Source organism: Polypterus senegalus, chromosome 10 (assembly GCF_016835505.1).
Source record: "Polypterus senegalus isolate Bchr_013 chromosome 10, ASM1683550v1, whole genome shotgun sequence".
NCBI classification, from domain to species: Eukaryota; Metazoa; Chordata; class Cladistia; order Polypteriformes; family Polypteridae; genus Polypterus; species Polypterus senegalus.
The window spans coordinates 4,663,957-4,686,702 of record NC_053163.1 but is presented as its reverse complement, the minus strand read 5'-3'; the positions used below and the strand labels follow the sequence as shown (position 1 = coordinate 4,686,702).

Sequence of the window (22,746 nt, the reverse complement as noted above, 5' to 3'; positions counted from 1 at the left end):
TCTTTGGTCGTACACGGTCAGTGGCCAGTTTATTGGGGCCTCCTCTCCTCTAAGGGTACCAACACTCTTTTTGTTTTTGCCTCCAGAACTGCTAAAATTCTTCCAAGGTGCTGGAAAAATGTCCTTATAGACTTTGGTTCACATTGGCCCAGTAGCCGGTTTGGAGAGAAGCTTGTGCTCATGATTATCTCCTGGTGCTCCAGGCAGAGCAGATGGCAGGAGCAGGCACTTTCTTGTTATTCACTTGTGTGCTTATTGGTTAAATAATTTTTATTGATAACTGAAACATTTAAATATTTAAAAGGAAAAATATGAATTCTTACCCATCTTACACTCAGTAAATCTACAGCATAACCCGTTCACGATCTTCGTGTAAAACAGAGAAACCGGGAGGTAACAGTTTGCTTAATTAAGGTAGGAGTCCAATCAAGAAGAAATGGATGGGACCCTGAGGACTGACCATTGAGGACCACTGCTCTACAGCAATGCTCCTCAGCCATTCGGGTGTCACAGACCCACCACCAATACAAACAGCAGCAACTCACAAGCTGCTCTACAGCACTCGTGGTCTTAGGACTCGGTCGAGGGGTCACCGTCCAGCAGGACACAAACCAAAGACAACTCTGTGAATGTCCTCAAGTAGTCCCTGAACGTAGCTGTCCAATGCGGGTCTCCATCCAACTTGACAGAGCTTGAGAGGAATGGCTGAAGAGCCCCAAATCCGGCTTGTCAGGTAGGACTCGAGGTGACCCCCGGGCCTGAATCACCGCCAGAACTCAGTAAAGGGTCAATACTTACAGTGTACTTCAATATGACATTTCAGGTTTGCATACATTTCTAACATCCCATTTTTGATTTGTCATTCTGGGGGTACTGAGTGGTGTTTGATGAATTTAAATGGTTTTAGCATAAGGCTGAAATATAACAAAATGTGAATAAAGGTGAAGGGGCCCAAGTACTTTGTGAATGCCCTGCTGCCAACCCGCCACATGAGCGGAGAAGTGAGGTCCACTTGGCTTACCGTTGTCCAGGACGCACACTACCTAAATTGTCTCGTCCAAGACCCCCACCGTCCTGAAGAGTGACGTTTTAGGACCGTGAGTGTTCCCCACTCGTAAAGTCAGAGCCGGTTGTTCCCCTCGGGTCCTGTGCATGTGCACGCTTGCCTTGTGCAGTTTTGTTTCTTTCAGACCCGAGGGTTGTGCTGACTGCAAACTGCTGAATGCCTCACATAATTTAATCAATAAGTGAAATCAAAAAAAACATTTTATCTTTAATAATATAATTTTATTTACAGAATAGTGTGTCACAAAGCAACTAAAACATTTTTGTCCCCACAAAGCTAATGATACCTTAAAAACAAAATGACGTTATTTCAAAATGAATAACACAAAGCAGTGCCGAATTGAAAATAAAGGAGCAAGAGAAACAGTCCATCTCTCCAACAGTCACAATGTCTTCCAACCATAGCAGACTGGCCTCTCTCTCTCTCTGCAATCAACATTTCAAAAGGAAAAAAGGGACAATCCATCCATATACATTAAAAAAAAATCTTCTAGTTATTTTATGACACAGAGGTAAAGAGGAAAGCATCAAAACTATACTCTGGCACTTTGTACAAAATTACACTATTTACATAAGTGGGCGGGGCCGAGCGACACAGACATTCATGCACAGCTGGGAAGGGGAGGAGCTACCATGTGCTCTTTGGAAACTGGGACCACTACCACCATCCTCCCTAAAGTTTTGGGGGCAGTGACTGGTAAGACAAGGTGCTAATGCCCCCACTTCAGTACTGTGAGTCCAGTGGGTGGGATTACCGGACTGCATTATGGAAACCTGGTGAGCAATGCCAGCTTCTACCCCCTGTGGAGTGGGTTATGGTCTGTAGCAAAAACAAAAAATTGAATTTGGGAGGGATAACAAAAAGAGAGAGGGTACAAAAGACAAAAACAGACTAAGAGACAGTCCAAGATGGGACGGACTGACACCCAAATACAAATTCAAAAGTAGGGTCTGTGGTGGGTAAGACAGGGTTGCTAATGCCCCCACTTCAGTATAGGGAGCCCAGCAGGTGGCATTACCAGACTGCATTATGGAAACCTATGAAGCAATTCCAGCTTCAAAAAAAAAAAAAAACAGAGAAGATTTTGGGATAGAGGGAAAAAAAACACATTCAGGGACAGTGCAAGATGGGATAGACCGGCACCCAAATGTAAATTAAAAAAGACGGGGCTGTGGTTGGGTAGGACAGGGGTGGTTCGCATCCAAACATGTCGGATTAAAGAGAGGTCTACACAATGATAAGCTGGAGAAGGGGGGGGGGTCTGCATCCATTAAAAGTGAAGAGTCGAGAAGGGGAAAGACAGGATGGGACAGACAAAAAGTGACGAGTGGAGGTCTGTGCTCAACTGACGGAGAGGACACAGAGAGGTTCTGTACACACACTCAACAAATGGTGCAGACAGGGGGACTGAAAGAACTGGCACCTACAAAAAAGGGAACCACAGTCAGGGAGGAAATGGTTTAGTCAGAGGAGCAGCTCTTCAGTGAAGATCCGGCTGTGAAACAGGAACCTCTGAATTGGTGGCTCACTGTAGGATGCTTGCTTTCTTCCTGAACAAAGGCATGTCCTGCCAATAGGGGGCAGCAGTAGCAGCAAGTCCTGGGTCAGTCTCCAGCGGATCCCAGAGTTAGAACGCTACAAGGATTACGTCTCCCCCCCCACCTTTTTACTGTCCTTTTCCATGCACTGCTCACTCTACTTTTGAGTCATCGCTCAGGTGACGGCCCCCATGCCCAATTCTGCTCTGTCGGGGGTTTGTCTAGTCCCACCCATTGTCTTTGATCATGTGCGACACCTCGATGATATACTTGCCCTCTTTGTACTTCTGGCTGCTTTCGTAGGCTTGTTCCTGAAAAGTAAGCGGGAAAGTTAATGAGACCTTTAGAAATCGGATCCGGCCCTGACAGCTGAGCCATGACGCTAATATTAGAAGGCTGAGAATCGAGCGTGGAAAGTGGGACGGAAACATGCATGGCATGGCATGGATCACTTAAAGCACACTCTCTTCTCAGTTTTGGGGGTGCCATTTTTTTGTGCAAATACTCACATATTTCCATCCCAGAGTGGTGTTGCAGTTCTCACAAAAGATGTCCGACACAGCATGGAGACCAGTAAGCAGGACGCGCTCCTCTGCCGGGCCACAGCCGACATTCACGACCGAGTTGAACAGGTAAGCCCTGCCTTGGCTGCCTTGAAATGACTGCCAACAGAGGTGAAGGGATCATAAAATTAAAAACGGGAGCAACCCCCTGCCAGGGATAATGTAGTTAAAAGTGAAAACATTTGAAATATGAAAACCTCAAATAGTCGTGCCTCTTACCTTCGAGATGAGGTCATCATGGCTGGCCAGGTGGGCCCGGCAGTGCACACAGCTGTATCGGCGGTGGCAGTTGTCCAGGTAGGCCTGGAAGGTTTTTGGTTTTGTCAGTTTAACCATGGTGCTTGGCTCCAGAAGACCTCCAAAGGACCCGCTACCAAAAGCAATGGAGAGAGAAAAAGACCCTTTATAGCAACTTGAATGGAATGGGAGGCTTTGTCACAGATGAGGGACAACAACAACAACATTTAACAGTCACACCTGCCCCCTGCTTGCCACCTAGCTGCTTCCAGGCTGGCATCATTAGCTGGCAGCTTCTTAGAATGCAGGCGAAATGCTAGACACACACAGGCAGATGGTGGGCGGCGCCAGAGCAGAGGCTACAATGTAACTGGCATAATCTCATTACCCAATGAGCCGTGACACAATTACCCAGTGAGCTACAATCGGCATCGAATGGTGGCATTAACAAGGTCACAATACAGAAGTGGTCTCCGCACTTCCATGTGCTCCTGTCACTCAGCTACATTTGAATGTTAACGTTTGGAAAAGAGAAGACTAGAGGGGGCTGTGCAGGCTAAACTGGGAATGGCACAAGGATGAATTCATTGACTAGCAAAACTGGTACCGGGCTGGCATGAGGCAAAACGGGCTACAAATGTGCCCGGTGTCAGTACTGGAAAAGGAGAAATGAAGAACGGCCAGCAGGTGGACGTGCAGTGGGCAGAACCACGAGGAGAAGTGAAAAACTGTGTGCCACAGCGGGTATATGGCTCTGGACTACAAGTCCTGAGGTTGTGGGTTCAAATCCCGCTGCTGTCACCGTGTCACCACGAGCAAGTCACGCCACAAAAGGGAATTGTATCTCATATGTTGTAAGGTGCCTTGGATAAAGGCATCAGACAAAGAAGTAAGTGCAAGGAATAAAACCTGGAGACGTTACCCTGCTATGCAACTATTTTAAATGGGTCAGCACTGCACGTTTGGGGGGTTTGGGGGCACAGGATCAAAGGGAGCAGACACCAGGCTAAATATGGGAAAGAGAGAATAAAATGAGATCAGCTATGACTGGAGGAGGCACAGAAAGGGGATTTGGTGGGCCGTCAAGTTAGGAGAAACAAAGCAGGTCCAAGTCCAAATGCTGCGGAGTGTCGTCTGAGCCACTAGAAGACAAAGCAGGTTATAAACGGGACTGGGTCACTACTGGGAGGAGGAGGAGAAGATGAGGCCTGACCAGCAACTGGATGTGAGGTGGGCACAGCACCCATGTGAACAAACCAGGGTCAGGTAACTGAATGGTTGGGTTAGGTGTTGTCAGACTGGGCCACAATGCATTGGGGTCACTACGGCAGGAAGAACAGAAATGGGGCTTAGTGGGAAGAGAAACTCTGGCAACAACCATTATCTGAAACTGGGTGGCGGGTAACTCAAACTGGGGCCAAGTTCATCGGTGCTGGGAAACTGCAATGCAAAGCATTGTATGTTAGTGGGGGGATAATGCGGGCCGGGGAGGTCGACCACTCTCTACACTGGAAAATACCCTAAAGATGTAACTGGGTCACTACTGGGAGCGGTGGAGCACGCTCAGTATACGAGGTGAGACGGGGAGGCTGCTGTGCACCCCCTGAGCTGGACTCAGCTTAGCAGATGACCAAGTGTCCGAGGAAGAGGAGCAGCAGCTGGGCCTAAAGTAAGCGTGTGCAGCAGCAACAACAGACTGGCCATTTCAGGAGCACACTGGGCTGATGGTGGTGCAAGATGCCCCTGGATTGGGATGGCACTGGCAGGGCAGAGCAGAGCACTCACTCCACTCTTTCTGCACCGTTTTGTTGTTTCTCTCTTCAGTGCGGCAGAAAAGGAAGGGAGAGGGGGAGGAGCTTAGACTGAGCTGCAGAAAAACAATAAAAAAAAAAAAAAAAGAGGAAATGATTGCAAAACACAAGCAAACAAGTGCAGACACACAAAAACAACCCAGGGAAGTGTGCAGCGTCCCATGACCCCGGGGACAATCTCAGCTTCTTATTTTGAAACAAGAAGAACCAGGAAGTACATTTGACACAACACACACCTTATCATGACACATATTGACACACACACAGAGACAAACAAACGCGGGCAGGTGTGTCAAAGTCACAGAAGCAGGAAATCCCCGCCAGAACTCGTCGTGTTTTAGCAACAGAAACCCAAAACGGGCAGCCCAGTGGAGGGGATGTGTGGGGCTGGGCAGTGAGTGTGGTGAGGCTGTGGAGGGGTTGGGGACCTACCTCTGTCTGTGTGTGTGTGTGTTATTGTCTTTGCTTGGCACAAGTGATTTCAACCTAAAAAACCCACTTGTTTTGACCCCTAAAGTGTGTGTATACAAACGTGTTTCTCTCTGATATTGTGTTCCTCTGTAGCATGGCATTTCTAGATCTCTGACCAACTGCATTTTTTGAAATCTGTTTTTGCCTGGCACAAGAGCACTATGATTAAAAACATTTTATTTGGGCTACCAAAGTGTGTATGCCAACTTGTTTTTGTGTGTGTTACACATGGCATTTACAGATTCCTAATCAACTTCATTTTTTGTAATTTGTTTTTGTCTGGCACAACTGCATTATGACCAACAACATTGGTTTTGGACTACCCGAGTGTGTATGCCAATTTGTTTCTGTATGTGTGTGTTACACTGTGTGCCCCTGTACCATGGCATTTACAGATTCCTAATCAACTTCATTTTTTTTTTTGCCTGGCACAACTGCATTATGACCAACAACACTTGTTTTGGGCTACCCGAGTGTGTATGCCAATTTGTTTGTGTGTGTTACACTGTGCAACTGTAAATCTCTGCCCGCCTGTGTGTTTTGCTCATAATGCAGGGGTCGTGTAAGGCTGCGTGTGTATTTTTGTAAATCTCTTTTTGCCTGGCACAAGCGCATTATAACTGATCACACTTGTTTGGGGCACCTCGTGTGTGTGTGTGTGTGTGTGTGTACAACTTGCTTATCTTTATGTGTGTTACCAGTGTGTGTGCGCGCGTCTCTGTTCCTTGGCAGTTTTAGATCAACTGTCTGTCTGTTGCTCGCCATTACGATTACTGGGCTTCCGCATCTTCGTGTAAAGTTTTGAGAAGCTCCAGCTAAACTCGTGCGTGTTTTTGTGTCCAGTTGTCACGAATGTAACTCGAGGTCGACGTGTATGTGCCTGTGTGTGTGTGTATTGGGTGTCCATGGCAGGCGTGCGTTTTTGCGCAGCACCAAATGTCAGCGCAGTCTGTGTGACATTGGCCGCAGTGTGTACGTGGCTGCTGCTCGGCTTCGGTACCACGGGGGCCCAGACGTTTGTGCGCCTCTGTCTGGCTGTATGTACTCGCGTGTCCTGAGCCACTCGCCCGACAGACAGCGGTCTCACCTGCGCGGCGGGGAGAAATGGCGTCGCCGTCAAAACAACTGGCGCCCGACGGGGCGGAACCACCCGAAGCGAACCGCCTGACTTCTGGCTCGTGTCGCTTGAGTCGGCTGCCCCTGCGAGCCGAACTCTCACGTCGGTTCTCTCCTTCAGGTGCGAGCGTTCTTCACTCGGACCGTCGAGTCGCTTTCTCTCTCTGTCTTTCTCAAGGCGAAGTGGTCGTTTGTCAGGCACGGGCCGCCGCTCGATCCGTCGATTCCAGTCCAGTCCACTCTACTCCGTAGTTAAACGGCGCTGTCACGCTGCCCTCAAAGCTCTGCCTGCTCTCTTGGCACTGACTTGTTTACAAACCTTCTTCTTGCTGCAAAGGTACCGCAGTGTCTGCCCCGCCTCCGAGGTGATCGAACCGAATCCAACCAATTAAAGGTAGTATCGGAAAGTGGGTCATCCAATTAAGAGGCAGATGTAATCCCGCCCTTTCAACCTCCGTTTATAAACCTCACGTCAATCACTCGCTCCTGAGTAGCTGATTGGCTTAGTGTCGTTTTTCATCACTCGAGACTGGAGTTTCGCGGGCCAATCAGAGACCATCGGGTGATTGGGGTCGTGGCGAGAAGTAGGAAAACGAAGTGGCTTCCCAATCATTAACTTTTTATTTTCATTTTTTTTTAATGTCTAATCTACCGATAGGTTTGTGCTTACCTCATCCACTTGGAACAGGATAGCGGCCCGCGATTTCCTTGTATGATAACATAAAACTTAAACGGACCGGAGAGGACTAGTAGTGTAGGGTCTCTTCGATATTAGAAACGGTACAGGAAAAAAAGAATCAATCTGCACCATTACAAGCCACTCAACGATTAGAATAATTTATAAAAATGCTGAAGTGTACTGTGGATGCCCATGGAAATGGCGCAAAAAAAAAAAAAACTTTAGCAGTGCCAACAGACAGCAGGGTGTAGATGTCTGTGGAGAGAACTAGAATTCATACTATGGACCAGGATGGCACCGATAAAGTGGTAAGAGGACATTCTCAGAAATGGGCAGACATCGTCGAGGTCAGAAAATGTCTAAGTATACATCTCGGCAAGGGCCACTCAGAAGAGCACCGAGAATGTGATGTGGGCGGAGGGGCGGAGCTCTGCGACTGACAACAGACTCCGAGCACACACAGTGACACACGCGGTGACACACACACACACACACACAAACAAACAGGCACGAGGCGCGGGCAGGGAATTCAAGGAAGCACCGCCGTTCATAGACTTCTTTATTCAGGGAGTTCACTTACAAAATACTAAAAAAAAAAAACAACGTCAGGCGGAAGTAACCCTCTGGGGTAAACAAAACAGAAAATAGAAGAAGAAAATACAAAAGGCACACAAGGGAGCAGAAGGAGAAGACGGGAGAAATGTGTCATGGTGACCAACAGCTCTCGTTAACCAGCACTGACAGAATAAATATATAAGACATGTGGCCAGACAATATGACAGGCTTTATATAGATAAATACACGTCAAAGGCGCTATATAATCAGATAGACAGGTAACACTAGTCTTGAATTTACTGTTGCTCTGTTAAAGTCGTGCATTTCTGTGTGTAGTTAGGAATTAATGAAAAGCACTATAATCAGATAGATAGATAGATAGATAGATGTGAAAGGCACTATATAATAGAGAGACAGAGAGATGGATATGAAAAGAGTTGTATCATAGATTGGAATAGTACTATATAATAGATAGTTAAATATGAAAGATATTCTATCAGATACAGGAATATGGATAGGTAGATGGATTCGATTTGAAAGGTGCTGTATTAGATAGATATAAAGGGCAATATGTAACACAAATAGATATGAACAGCACTATGTCACAGACTGAATTTACTATATAATTGATAGATAGATGATAGATAAATACTAAAGTCACTGTATCACAGATAGGAATAGCAGTATATAATAGACAAATAAATATATATGAAAAGCACTATAATAGAGAGAGTGAGAGAGAGACTGAAAGAAATGTGAAAAACAATATATAATAGATAGCTATGAAAGGTACTATATGACAGATAGACATGAGATGCATTATATAATAAACAGCTAGATATAAAAAGCACAATATCAGAGAGAGCGAGAGACAGATAGGTGGATGTAAACATCAATCATTCAATAGATAGGAAAGGCACTATATAATAAACAAATAGCTAAACATGTAAGGCACTATATCAGAGAGAGAGAGAGAGACATACATTTTAGTATAGTTGGCAAGATCATAAAGAATACATGAATAGATATATAGGCACTATAGACAGAAAGACACTGTATGAGAGATAGATAGATAGATATAGATAGATAGATAGAGTGAAAGGCACTATATAATAGATAGATAGATAGATATATAGATAGATAGAGTGAAAGGTACTATATGAATGATAGATAGATAGATAGATAGATAGATAGATAGATAGATAGTCAAAGGCACTATATGATCAATAGACAGATGAGGTAGGGCTGTCATGTCCTCCGCTCAGGCTGGCTCTCTCTGCCCTCTACTGGTCATTCAGACTGGGCATGGGGTTGCTATCCAGGTATCTTCTTAGCTTACTGGGGTAATCCGTCATGACCCCCGTGGCTCCGAGCTGAAAGGCCCTCCTGAAGTCGGACTCCTCGTTGAGCACAAACAGGTGGATCTGAAAGGCAAGGACACGTTGGAGGAGTTCGCCTCGGGACACAGTCGGTGTTTGCAGCCCCACCCTGGTGCGTGAGAAGGTTGCATAGTTGCCTGCAGGGTCATACTGGTGTGGTCTGTAAAGCTCCCAGTGATTTTGTGCCTAATTTATGGTGTTTTACATATATAGTATATTTATATATTTCTGTAGTCATCAGTGACAGACAGTTGATTTATAAAATGAAGTTTGACTGTTAGATAATAAGATGGTGGGGCCTCTCGGCTTAGCATAGAGTTGTGCAGGCCCTGTATAGCCGACACCTAAACACACAGTGACTGAGTCTCTGTATTAAAGACAGACAGATGTACTCTTGCATCTGATTGATTGATTGATTGATTGATTGATTGATTGATTACCTGTATTCCTCGCTGCTGCAGGTGCCTCAAGAGGGACTTTCGCATTGTGATCCTGCAGGTAAAGAATGAGATACAAAGGAAAGAAAGATGTCTCCTTGAAATTCTCTTGTTCACAACAAAGATTTGAGGTGAGCCGACAGGATGGCAGCTGTAGGCCGTGCTGTGACCACTGATGCCCACAGGGTGGCTGTCGTGAGAAGGCCATACTGCTGCTGCTGTCATTGCAGATTGGATTTCCAGATGAGGAGCGCACACACACACACACGCACACACACACACACAGACATGCACAGCCACCCCATGTGATTGGCCAGAGCCACCCCATGTGATCGGCCACACAGACACACACCACCTACACATAAACACACACACACACACACACACACACACTTCCCAGTGCTCTCACTTGTCTGCTATCTTGATGAGAAAGGAGTTCCTGAGCAGCACAGAGCTGGGCGTGTAGGTCCTGTAAAGGAGACAAAGAGGAGTGGGGCATTGAGAGCAGGACGAGACAAGCGGGCACCTGCCTCCCAAAGGAGTAAACCCGGACCCTCAGAGTATGACAAGATGAGCAGACCCCTCCCAAATGAGTAAACCCGCACCCTCAGACTGATTTGTATAGGCAGAGCAGTGCAACCCGAGATGTCACTGGTGCATCACCTTCACCACCATGCCAGGTGCAGACAGCTGTCTGAATTTCCTACCATTCAGCTAATTTGAAACTGGACCACTGATGAGGTGGGATTAGGTCAGTATGAGGGGCTTCATGCCACCATCTAATCATATGCAGGTTAGGTGGACCAGCGAGTCTAAATTGCCCCAGTGATGTTTGTGTGTGTGTGTGTGTGTGTGTCCCACCCTGTGATGGGCTGGCGTCCAGTCCAGGTGATGTTTCTGCCTTCTGCCCAGTGCTCACTGGGACAGGCTCCAGCTTTCCCACAACTCTGCTTAGGATAAGCAGGTTTAGCAAATGGGTGGGCTGGTATGGAGAATTGGACTGAGTCCCTAGAATATACAGGACCAGTATGCATGCAATAGGACTGGACCAGTATGAAGAGACCAGATGAAGAAGGGGTCTGGGGTCAGTTTAGTGAAAGTGCACTGGATATGGAAATCAGACATCTTTAAACTGGAATTGCAGTGTTGATTAAACTGGAACTGGGGCAAGTTTGGGAGAACAGACTGGGTGAGTGTGAAATTCTAAATGGACTTTAGCTGCTATTGCAGGAGCAGACCGAACTGGGATGGTGCCAATAGAGGGACATTTGGTTGAAACCCAACTGGACCAGATTAGGCGGGACCCTCTGGATTGGTGTGGGCTGACTTACCAGAAGTGAATTGGGTTCAGTAAAAAGAGGACAAGTGGGTCAGTGCTGGAGGAGCGGACTGGGATAGGACTGGACCAGTATGGCCAGATGGTCCTCCACTGAGGGACCGGGGGTCACCTATGAGAAGAGTCTGTTGAGCTGCAAACAGGGTCAGTATGGGCAGAACTGAACTGGATCATTTTATACTGGTGTCGTGTGAATGGCCAGGTTCAGCTGGGACTGGGAGATGTGACTTAACTGGAACTGAATCAGGATGGGAACAAATGGACTTTGAACATTTTAGGTAGAGCACCATAGGCCAAGTGTGGCCAGAAAGCATTGAACTGGAACCTGACCAGCAGAAGGAGAGCTGACTGAACATAAACTGGGCCAGTACTGGGAGAGCTGATTGAACGTAAACTGGGCCAGTACTGGGAGAGCACATATAGACCTGTCTGAGATGGGACTGGACCAATATATAGAGAACCAGTGGAATGAGACCTGAGCCAGCCAGCTAAAAATGGGTCGGGACTGAAATGAAGAGATGGAGGGCCAGTTGAACTGGAACTGGCCAGCATAATGGAAGTTTGCTTGACCTGAAGCTGGAACTTTTTTAGGCCACTGGAACTGAATTGGGACAAGTCCAGTAGATATAATTAGAGCTGAAGTGGAAATGTGGGTAGCAGCACCAGGAGGACGTTGACATGGACCCGTGCCAGTCTGGTAGGACCCATGGGGTAAGTTTAGAAGGCCACGTCTGAAGTGGGGCAGCAGGGGGCAGTCACACTAACATGGAGCCGGGCCAGTGGGAGCAGACAGCCCTGAAATGGGATGACATTAGTTATGGGGAGTTGGCTGAACCCAAAATCTGTGACAGATGGAGAGAACTCAAAATTAGAGGGGGGGGATAAAGGGAAGTGGGAGAGGAGTAGCCTGCTGTTGGATGGGGTCAGTACAGACAGAGCACCCCAAACTGGGACTGGTCGGCCCATATGGGGGGTCGAGGTGAGACCAGGACTGGTGTAAACTTCTTCTGGACCTCTCCGAGCAAACTGACCCACCCTAAGTAGTGAGAGTCTTTGCACAACAGCGCCCCCCGCAGGCGGAATGGAGGACTCACCGGTTTATGATGGAGGGCATGTAGGTCTGCAAGAAGGACTCCGAGAGTGGGACGAAAGGCAGCAGGCCAGTGTAGTACATGAGCAGGAGCAGCAGGCCACGCTGGAACGTGAACATGGTGGGCATGTTGGGGTTCTGGGGAAAGGGACACAAAAATTGTTAGAGAAGGAAATGGTGCCAGGCTGGTGACACCGGTCTAGACCTTTTGTGACACATTAACTGCTCAGACACCTTCAGGCTGGCAGGCAGAGCAGCACGGCGAGCCCAAAAGAGAACTTAGCTACCGACCTGCTTGACCTACCCACATGCAGGATGCCCAGACGGCGTGACTGGCACCATCCGGGCTCCTCTCGTTACCTCAGCTCTGCACTTTTTCATGATGTCCGACTTCACGCTGGCCCACACGGTCCTGCTCTCGCGGTCGTACTTCTTTACCAAATCGGATACCTGAAAAGAGGAGCGGACAACCAAAAAGGGAAAAGAAGGGAGAAGGTCAGCAAGGTAAAGGTGACCGGTGTGTCCCGGAGCATCTCGCCGAGCCCACCTTCTTGATGAGGGGCTCGTTGTCCTCCTTGATTTCAATGTTGACTGCAGTGTGCGGGAACTGCTTGAGAACGTCCTCCAGCAGGGCGATCCTCCGGTCCTTCCCGGTGCTAAAGTGTCCTGTGAAGATGGACAGACAGACAGACAGACAGACGTCAGCATTCCCATGAGATGACAAGCCTGGGGTGCGCTAAAGCAGAAGACCCACCTTCATAAAACGTGACCGCCAGCCTGTCTCTGTACAACGGCAAGTCCTGCAGAGCGACAAATGGAGAGAATGAGTGAGCCCTGGGGGGGCACTCAAGTGTTAAAGGTGTTAGAGACTCACAGATATGTAAGGGGGGCAGAGTGACAGACCACCATACCATCCAAATCTCAGAGAGAGAGAGTGAGAGAGTGAGTGTAAGTCAGGGGCTCATTCAACCACTGGAGGGCGCTGCAGGGAAGTGAAAACTACAGTGTGGCCAACATAAGCCATTATGGAGATGGAGACACACACACACACACACAAGTGGGCAGACTGAGTGACTGACAGACCACCATACCATCCGTAACTGTGAGACAGACAGAAAGACTAAATGATCAGTCAGGACTCATTCAACCACCGGAGGGCACTGCAAATGAAAACCTGAGTGTTTAAGGTGCCAGATGAGCTGGTATGGACACACAGACACAGACATGTAAGTGGGCAGAGTGACAGACCACCATATCTGAGAGAAAGAGAGAGAATGAATGACCAGTCAGAGCTCATTAAACCACTAGAGGGCACTGCAGGCACGTGAAAACTACAATGTGGCCAACATGAACCATTATGGAGATGGAGACACACACACACACACACACACACACACACACACACGCTCCTAGGCATGTGCTCTTAGGGGGCAGACTGACCGAGTGACAGACCACCCTACCATCCGTAACTGTGCGACAGAGACTAAATGACCAGTCAGAACTCATTCAACCACCAGAGGGCGCTGCAAATGAAAACCTGAGAGTTTAAGGTGCCAGATGAGCCATTATACTGTAGATACACACACACACACACACACACACACACACACATGCAGATTGACTGACCAACTGACCTGATCACCCATCCACCAACATCAGAGAAGAGTCCATGCATAACCAGTCAAGTTCATTCAACCACCAGAGGGCACTGCAGGGAAGTGAAAACTACAGTGTTAAAGGTGCAAACACACCCAGATGAGCAGTTATAGACATGCAAACGTGTAAGGGGGGCAGAGTGGCAGACCACCATATCTGAGAGAAAGAGAGAGAGTGAATGAATGACCAATCAGAGCTCTTTCATCCACTAGAGGGCACTGCAGGCAGGTGAAAACTTTAGACTGTAAGATACAAACACACCCAGATGAGCCATTCTGGACACAAGGACATGTGGGTGGGCAGACTGACCAGCTGACCCAACAACCCCTCCCCCCCAATCCATATCTTAGAGAGAGTCGATGAATAACCAGTCAGAGCTGAACCAACCAGCAGGGGGCACTGCAGCTGTTGAAAGCCATAATGAACACACACATACATATATCTGAGTGGACAGATTAACCGACTGACGTTACCCCCCCATGTCAGGGCTCACATGAAAAGGGGGGGGCGAGGGGGGGCACTGAATGCAACTTAACAGCTGGTGCCAAACACACACAGACAGAAGGGGCAGACAAAATGACCAGCTGACCTATTGGCAACCCCCCCATTCTGTCCTCTAAAGTCCGTATCTGAGACATCAATCGAGTGTCCAGTCGACTAAAGCAAGGGGACACAAGCAAGTGACCAGTCAGAGGTTCTTGTCATTCCGAGCATTAGGGGGCGCTGCAGGTAAGTGACATCTTTAGTGCTTAAGAGTGGCACCACTGCTGGATATGGTGGAGGTCATGTGAGCACTACGGGGCGCTCAGTTTAACCTACAGATTAGGTATTTTAGGTGCCAGGACACCCAGGAGAGCCACCGTGCCCCCACATGCATGGCCAGCAACCCCCCCACCCCCCACAAGACCCCCAATCCGTATCAGATATTAATGTTGTGTCCAGTCGGCCAGAGTGAGGAGGAAGTCAGCAAGTGGCCAGTCCGAGCATCCTGTTCTCATTTGAGCACTAGGGGGCTCTGCAGGTGACTAAGTACCAACACCCCCAGATGATCCACCAAGTACACAGACACCCACCAACTCCCACACAGGTGGCAGATGGACCACCGGAGTGGAGCTCTCCCATTCTGATCCCCCGTCCCCAATACTCACGGCATAGTCCACATCTGAGATGTTGATGTCGTGTCCCGTCTCTCGGAGAAGATTCTCATCGTGTGATACCACCACTTGTCCATCTCTGGTCAGGTGGCAGTCCAGTTCCAACAGATCTGTCCCATTGTCCACAGCACTGGGGGGCAGACAGACAGACAGACGGCTAGTGAGGGAGGGTCTCTGCACAGGCCCGTCGAGCCTGAGGGGTCACAGCTTGTTCAGCAATCGCAAAAATGCAAACGCAAGTCAGGCTAAACGGTATCCATGGCAATGCAGGTCAAGCCTGCCAGGATGGCTCACGTCAGGACACCTCATACTCACTTGGTGAAAGCTTCAAGAGTGTTCTCGATTCTCTCCCCGCCCCCTGGAATACAAGAAACAAAACGATGACACTGCAGGAGACCACCAGTCCAAATCTGAGAAGTGGTCAGTCACCTCAGAATGTGGGAACAAAGTGACTGACTGACACGGGAGAGAAGCCACAGGCAGCGCGTCATTCTGTGGTCGGCAAGTGTCAGCGGACCATGCGAGCCCCTTAGAGGGACCTGAAAGGCGCTAGAATACTCAGCTTATGGCAAGTAGATGTACAAGGCGCTATATAACGGACAGATTCCGATGGCTGTCTCAAAATCAGCCGAGAGCTAGAGAGAGATAAAACACGAAAGGCACCTGAACAGATAAGAGATAAGAAAGGCACGATATAATATTATATAATAGATTAACCCATTACACCTCTTTAGAACATCGCTTATTAAAAACATAACAGTCCTCTGATTACTAATTTATAATAACTGATGTAAATAACATGCTTTTATTTGTTGAGTAGAAAATTTGAGACATAATGGGCTAATAGGTATTCAAAGGTGCCATATAATAGATACATAAGAAAGGCACTATATAAAAGATAAATAGTTACCAAAGGGCACTACAGATAGACATATAGTGCCTTTAACATCTATCTAATACACTGATGACTGTGAATGGCACTATATAATAGATATCTAGATAGACAAGAAACGCACAATATAATAGATAGATAACTACTGAAAGGCACAAAATGAAAATGAAAGGCACTATAAAATGAAAATACAGCTACTGAAAGGCTCTATATAATAGACAGAGAGGAAACGGACTGTATAGTAGATCCATAGCTACTGAATGGCACAATATAACAGATGGAAATATCTATGGGATATAACATATATAGCTATAGAAAGGCTCTATATAATAGATTTGAAAGGCACTATCTTATAGACAGACAGACAGACAGACAGACAGATAGATGTGAAAGACTATGTAATAGAGACATAATATTTAGTATATATGTGGTATAGTTGGCAAGATTACACACAAATTACATACTGTGTGTAGTAAAAATAGATAGGTGGTAAAATGCACTATAGAATACATAGATTGTATTTGGTATAGTAGGCAGGATAGATAGATAGATAGATAGATAGATAGATAGATAGATAGATTGCCTTTCATATCTATCTATCTATCTAATATATGGTGCCTTTCATTTCTATCTATCTATCTATCTAATATATAGTGCCTTTCATTTCTATCTATCTAATATAGTGCCTTTCATTTCTATCTATCTATCTATCTAATATAGTGCCTTTCATATCTATCTATCTATCTAATATAGTGCCTTTCATATCTATCTATTAGATAAATAGATAGATACTTTAGTGTAGTTGGCAGGATTACATAGATAGTATCTGGCATAATGCACAGGATAGACAGATAGATAGGAGAGAAATATTCCTGTAGCCGTCTCCATCCAGTCCCGTGTGGTGGGCCGATGTTCAAGTTGCTATATGACATACAGTATGTGTAGAGTCCTCAGTCTTCCTCTCGCCACCCCACATTAAGCGTAGAAGAGCGTTTTTATTCTTCCAGACTCCTAGAGCAGTCTCTAACCAGCCCACATGTACAGACAGATACGAGAGGCAGTGTCTGACAGATGGCCCCCTAAAGCTGTCCCTAACATACTTGGACACAAGTGAAAGGCACTATATGGTAGATTCCCGCAGCTGCCTATAACCAGCCCATGTAGCTAGATAAGTCCCAGTCAGTGGTTGGTCCCAATAAAACCAATGCATGGACCCCCCGACCATTCCTACAGGTAAATGTAAGCAGCCCACTTACCTCCACGGTGGGAGATGTGCTGGCACTGGATGGCGGTCTGCTTCTTCTTGTGGAGCAGGTGGGGGTTCCGCAGGAGCAGGACCGATGTCAGCGTGTAGCCCCCCAGGACCGGCACAATGTAGTACAGGTAGTTGGACATGAAGACTGGAGGTGGACCTTTCTTCTGAAGTTCAGCAGCACGTGTGAGGTGAAAACTGAGCGAGGCGGCGGCCGAGGAGCAGCTTGGAGGAGATGCCGTAACCCGTCTGAGGAATACGAGAACTGGTCGGGCGAGTTTTTTTTTTCCTTGTTTCCTCCTTTGCCCTCCCCTGAGAGCCTCTATATATGTGTGTGTGTGTGACTCAATGTGTTTGCGGCTCCTGGCGTGTGACTCTGTCAGGCCCTACGGTGCCCTGTGTGTGTGTGACTTGGAGTGACGGATGTCCTTCTGTCCTGGCAGGTGCTCTCCTAACTCGTGCTGCGGTGCCCAGCTCAACTAGAGTGCTTGCACGGGGGGCTGGTCTACAGATGGCACAACCGATGGCGCAGTGCTGCCGTGCCCAGCTCGGCTGGCGCGTGTTTACAGAGGGGCTGGACCTCCACTGCTACTCTTTCTCCTTGTCAGCAGCTTTTCTTTGTGTTAATGGCAGGAGAGTGCTGAGAAAGGAAATTCCAGTCAATCATTGAACCAGGATGAAGGGGCACAGAGGCTCCGCCCAGCCCTGCCGTGCCCTGGGTAAACCTGGTAGACGCAGGTCAGTGCTGGCACAACCTCCTGCTCGGCATTCCAAGCATACAAGTGAAGCGTCTTCGGGTCACCATCCTCAGCATGGCCAGATTAGACAAGTCACGGCACCTCAGAGGGCACCAGCTCTGTCTGGGCAGGTTAATGACGGGCGAGATGCACGTGAGTGCTACAGGGGGTGTGGGGGGGCAAATCACAATTGTAAAGAAGGCACATGTGCCGCTTGGTAAACTTCAAAAAGAGAGCTGAGAAAGCGGAGAGAAGCTCTGCTGGATCACCGGCATCACACGACATTTGCAAAGTGTATGTGAGCAAATAAAAGGCTGTGATGTTTAGAGTAAAGCATGCTGGGTCAGCTATATGCTAACACAGAGAGTATGCAAATGGGAGCCTCAGCGATTAGCCCTGCAAAGCATTCTGGGGTATGCCCATGCATCCACACCAATGAAGGGGTGCAATACGTGCAGAGTGCCGAATAATCGGTGTCCCCAGGGGGTGAACTCAAGTCATTAGTGACGCCCACAGCACCCCCAATAGCTTTTGTGGTTAGAAGTACCAACAAGGCCGTCACTAAGCAAGCAGATACTATCCTTGGCTTACACAATGTGCATTTGTCTACTTCATTCTGGAAATTTCCATCTTATCAGTCTGACCAACGCCCAACGAGCCGTGACTTTCACATGTGAAGAGGGCGAGAATCTCGCAACGATTGCCAGGACTGTCAAGGGGGTACATAGGGACTGAAGAGGGAGAAGAGCAGCAAGTTAGCAAATCACTGGACCAGCGCACGTTCATCCTCGAGTGCCTACTGGTTGACACAAAATTGTACGTTCTCATAGAGAAGAGAAATGGACTTTGGGCGCCACCCAACTTGAACAGCAGCAAACAAAATCCAAAAAGTCCACCAAAAAAGAAATCTCAAATGAGTCGCGACGTAGAATTCACAGGTCAGGCATCCAGTTGGATGCTCACAGCACCCCAGACAGGTGTGTATTTTAGCTCTCTGTGTATAAAGCGACATGACGTCTGTCTGCCTGCCTGGCATCTGTGCCTGTTGCTGGGTGTAATGTCATCCAGCGTCCCCAACTGGGTGGAACATCTGAAGGAAGGGACGCAAGGGCTCACAGAAAAAACTTACAGAAAACCAGCGTTGGTGTTCAAGGGTGGATGTTGTCCTGGGCCGCCTTTCAATTCAGCATTTGGTGTGATTCACAGGTCTGCGTTGTCCGATGTCCAATCGAGACGTTCTCTCTCATGGATGTCGGCGTTCGCGTCCTTCATTTCTTCTTGCTGTCATCTATGTTGAACTTCCACTTGGGGGTGCCGTGGCGTACGGACATTACACAAATGTCCTTGTAATGAAGGACTCTGCTCGAAGCCTTTGATCCTTTTTGCACCTTCCACGCTGTTCTCCGTTGCCAAGTTATAAACGAATCGGACTGGCCCTCGATCCTGTGGCACTGTTTTCCGTCCCTGCTGCCATTAAGTTCTAAACCGACTGGAACAGACGCACTAAAGTCATCAATGGCTGGTGCAACACCGGAAGAACATATAAGAGAAACTCTTTCAAAGTGAGTTACCCCTGTAGTTAAACTGCGTTAAAAGTTGCGTTCATTGAGGTTTGTCTGAGGAAATTAAAACTTAATGTGGGCAGTCGGTATTTTCAGTATTAGATGATTTTACATTCCAGGACACCACTGGTTTGAGTTCATCAGAGATGTGCGTTCATGCATTTCAAGAAGACGACTCCGTATTTAGTGCTTTTCCAACAGAAAGAAGGAAAACTTGGCCGAGTTACAGCAACAAAGCCATCCACGATATTTTTTCTGAAAAATCTAACACTTGGGTCTTCAAAAGAAGAAATCGATTAGATTAGACGTTAATCGGCCCCAAGGGGAAATGAAAATTTTATAGAAGCTCCTACTGAGGAACATTGGCCACCAGCTACAAACCCTTGGTAGCACTGCATCTGCGTACCTTTAATACAGTAATCCCTCGCTATATCGCGCTTCGACTTTCGCGGCTTCACTCTATCGTGGATTTTATATGTAAGCATATCTAAATATATATCGCAGATTTTTCACCAGTTCACGGATTTCTGCGGACAATGGGTCTTTTTACTTCCGGTACATGTTTCCTCAGTTGGTTTGCCCAGTTGATTTCATACAAGTGACGCTATTGGCGGATGGCTGAGAAGCTACCCAATCAGAGCATGCGGTTAATTTCCTGGGTGCTGATTGGCTCAGCGATGGAGAGCAGCATTCGATTGCGCTTTGCGTTAGCCAGCATCTTGTCTCGCTCATTCAGCATCGTGTTTCGCTGTGTAAAGAGTTAACTTTTGTGCTCTTTTGTGTTTATCTTTGTGCGTAGTCAAGCCCTTCATTATGTGGCCGTGCCCAAGCGCCAACAGAAGAAGCTAACGATTGCCAAAAAGGTTAAAGTTTTGGACATATACTTAGTACATGTACGTACATTTAGTGTAACTGTACACACATTTTATACAATTTTTCTTGCACTGTACGTATTTATTGCTGGTGGCTTGTCTATTGTAATGGCTGTAAAATATGTGATATCGGAGACGCTCAATATCTTTAAAATAACATTTAGGTTAGGCTTAGGGTTAGGGTTATGCTGCAATTTTCTCATTTATTTTTATATTATCTAATCAATTACAATGTGTTTAAAACTGTATTACATATAACTCAGTGATATACGATACGTATGTTTGTGTGTAGGATATAAATGGTGTGTTTACATACATAATTTCAACAAATCTTGACTAATATCTAAGAGAATATAAAGGGTTTATGCTGTACAACTGTACGGGAAATGTTTATAAGGGCTTACAATATATACAAACATATGGCTTTTACTAACCGGATTTTCACCTTTCGGCGGGAGTTCTGGAACTCAACCCCCGCGATCGAGGAGGGATTACTGTACACCATCATAAGTAACAAAGTCCACTAGTCAAACGATTCGGAATAATCGGGCGAATACTAATGATGGTTAATCCGCTGTTATAAAAAAAGTGTCGAACTGTACGGTTACCCTCATCAGGCTGGCCACGAAATCTCACAGGGGATTGTTGAAAAGGGTAAATCGAAGAGTAAAGGTAAGTTGAAAACGACGTGATAACCACACCGGATAGAACCTGATGTAATGATGTGTAGAATCGTTACAGAGGGGCTCGAGACTACAACGTACAGGTTTGGGCAGAAATGATTTAACATATGGAAGCGCATGTAGGAACTCGAATTGTTAGATCGGTATACACAATGGGAGATCTGAAAATCGAAATTATGTACCTCATTAGGTGGAGTTAGGAGTCGTAGTGGACTCAACACTATCAATGGCCAGACAGTGTTCAAAAGCCATTAAGGTGGCTATAAGAATGTGAGTCCTGTGGACAGTTTATGTCTACATAAAGACATAGTAGCGCTAGAGAAAGTACAGAGAAGAGTGACGAGGCTGATGCTAATTTTCCCCAAATAAGTGAGTACCCGTGCGTCGAAAGCAAGACTGGGAAATCCCGTGCTGCATTAGACGACGTGGTGCCCACACGCTGCAATGCTAAACGCATGATCAACTCTCTCTGTTAAGGAGCTACGTCACCAACAGGCCTGCAAGGGTCTTAATCCAGGCTTGGCTTAAAATTTGTGTGTGACGTCACTACCCAATCCGTGCTGTAGCTGGATTTGTACCCTACACGCGTGCAGTATTTTCATTTCAGGGTTACATTAGCTGGCCATAATCAGAATATTACGATACATCTTGTCTTCACTGCTGGATGAAAGGAGTACTGCACCCAAAAATTATATTATTATTATTATTTTTTTGTTAATGTCACCAACCCAATGTAGTCTGTAGTGATCGCCAAGAAAATTTGCAATCTCGCATTTTCGCGGAGAGATCACATATTGAATATTCAAACTCAACACCTGAATTGAAGACCTGACTCTCCCAACTCATTCACTGGTGAAGAATCCTGTCTTCAGTTCTGACGGCTAAAGTAAGGTGGGAATGACTTCCTTCTGGTTGACATTTTACGTGGAGTACTCAGAAAGTAACTTAATAGATTTTTAGCAAAAAAAAATGCACACCTTTTGCACAGTTTGAACATATGAATGGATATCAGATACATGGATTACGTGACCCGAGGTACGGCAGCATTTCCCTTCGTTCTTGTTCTCCATGGATGCTTTTGCCATTGTCCAGATTTGTTCACCTCAAGGCCAGCTGAGTTTAAATATTTAAAAGGCAGTGTGGTGTAGACGTTAAGGCTTTAGACTTCAAACCCTGAGGTTGTGGGTTCAAATCCCACTACTGACACTGTGGGACCCTCGGTAAGTCACGTGACCTGTCTGGGCTCCGACTGAATGCATCATAAATTTTGCAAGGGCGTCAACCAAATAAGTCAGAGTAAATATTCAATATGTCGTCACGTCACCATGACATGAGATTAAACTTGTTTTTTCGGCCATCACCTCAAACTACTTGGGTTAGGGTCAGAAGTGGGCAAAGTTATTCCTGGGGGCTGCAGCCAATTGCTTACTAAGAAGCACTTATTGTTCAGGTAACACTTCTGCTTCATTTTAGAGATCTCGCTCATTAAGATTTTGAACTCTAATTGCTTACTGTAATCTCAAACATTTTTTTTTTTTTTTATCGCTCCTTAAGAGCAATAAGATGCAAAAGGAAACCAGCATTTCTCCATTCTGCGTATTACCATGTGTATTTATTGTGAATTATTTGGTTTAATTAAATAATTTTAAAAAGTGAAAGA

The 22,746-nt window shown here is 46.6% G+C and overlaps 2 protein-coding genes across 2 annotated transcripts; both read right to left on the bottom strand.

The window, feature by feature from the left end:
* Positions 1–1,691: 1,691 nt before the first annotated feature.
* LOC120536573 (protein yippee-like 3) lies at positions 1,692–7,157 on the bottom strand. Its single transcript, XM_039764961.1, has 4 exons — positions 6,774–7,157; positions 3,387–3,537; positions 3,114–3,266; positions 1,692–2,915 (listed from the first exon to the last, which is right to left on the bottom strand). Exons 2-4 carry the CDS (start codon positions 3,501–3,503, stop codon positions 2,826–2,828), a joined length of 360 nt encoding a protein of 119 aa, XP_039620895.1. The 5' UTR covers positions 3,504–3,537; positions 6,774–7,157; the 3' UTR covers positions 1,692–2,825.
* A 2,030-nt stretch (positions 7,158–9,187) lies between these two features.
* LOC120536572 (lysophospholipase D GDPD3-like) lies at positions 9,188–17,907 on the bottom strand. The gene is made up of 10 exons (XM_039764960.1): positions 17,237–17,907; positions 15,404–15,446; positions 15,083–15,218; positions 13,033–13,078; positions 12,826–12,944; positions 12,639–12,728; positions 12,283–12,416; positions 10,262–10,321; positions 9,856–9,907; positions 9,188–9,460 (listed from the first exon to the last, which is right to left on the bottom strand). Exons 1-10 carry the CDS (start codon positions 17,373–17,375, stop codon positions 9,320–9,322), a joined length of 960 nt encoding a protein of 319 aa, XP_039620894.1. The 5' UTR covers positions 17,376–17,907; the 3' UTR covers positions 9,188–9,319.
* Positions 17,908–22,746: the final 4,839 nt, after the last annotated feature.

Bases quoted from the DNA above. Each gene is read 5' to 3' on its own strand.
- LOC120536573 (XM_039764961.1), bottom strand. From the start codon at position 3,503: ATGGTTAAACTGACAAAACCAAAAACCTTCCAGGCCTACCTGGACAAC. The intron at 3,267-3,386 runs GTAAGAGGCACG...CTCTGTTGGCAG, and splicing joins ATGATGACCTCATCTCGAAG to TCATTTCAAGGCAGCCAAGG. The intron at 2,916-3,113 runs GTGAGTATTTGC...CTTACTTTTCAG, and splicing joins CCACTCTGGGATGGAAATAT to GAACAAGCCTACGAAAGCAG.
- LOC120536572 (XM_039764960.1), bottom strand. From the start codon at position 17,375: ATGTCCAACTACCTGTACTACATTGTGCCGGTCCTGGGGGGCTACACG. The intron at 12,945-13,032 runs GTGGGTCTTCTG...CCATCTTCACAG, and splicing joins GGCGGTCACGTTTTATGAAG to GACACTTTAGCACCGGGAAG. The intron at 10,322-12,282 runs GTGAGTCCTCCA...TCTCCTTTACAG, and splicing joins ATGCCCTCCATCATAAACCG to GACCTACACGCCCAGCTCTG.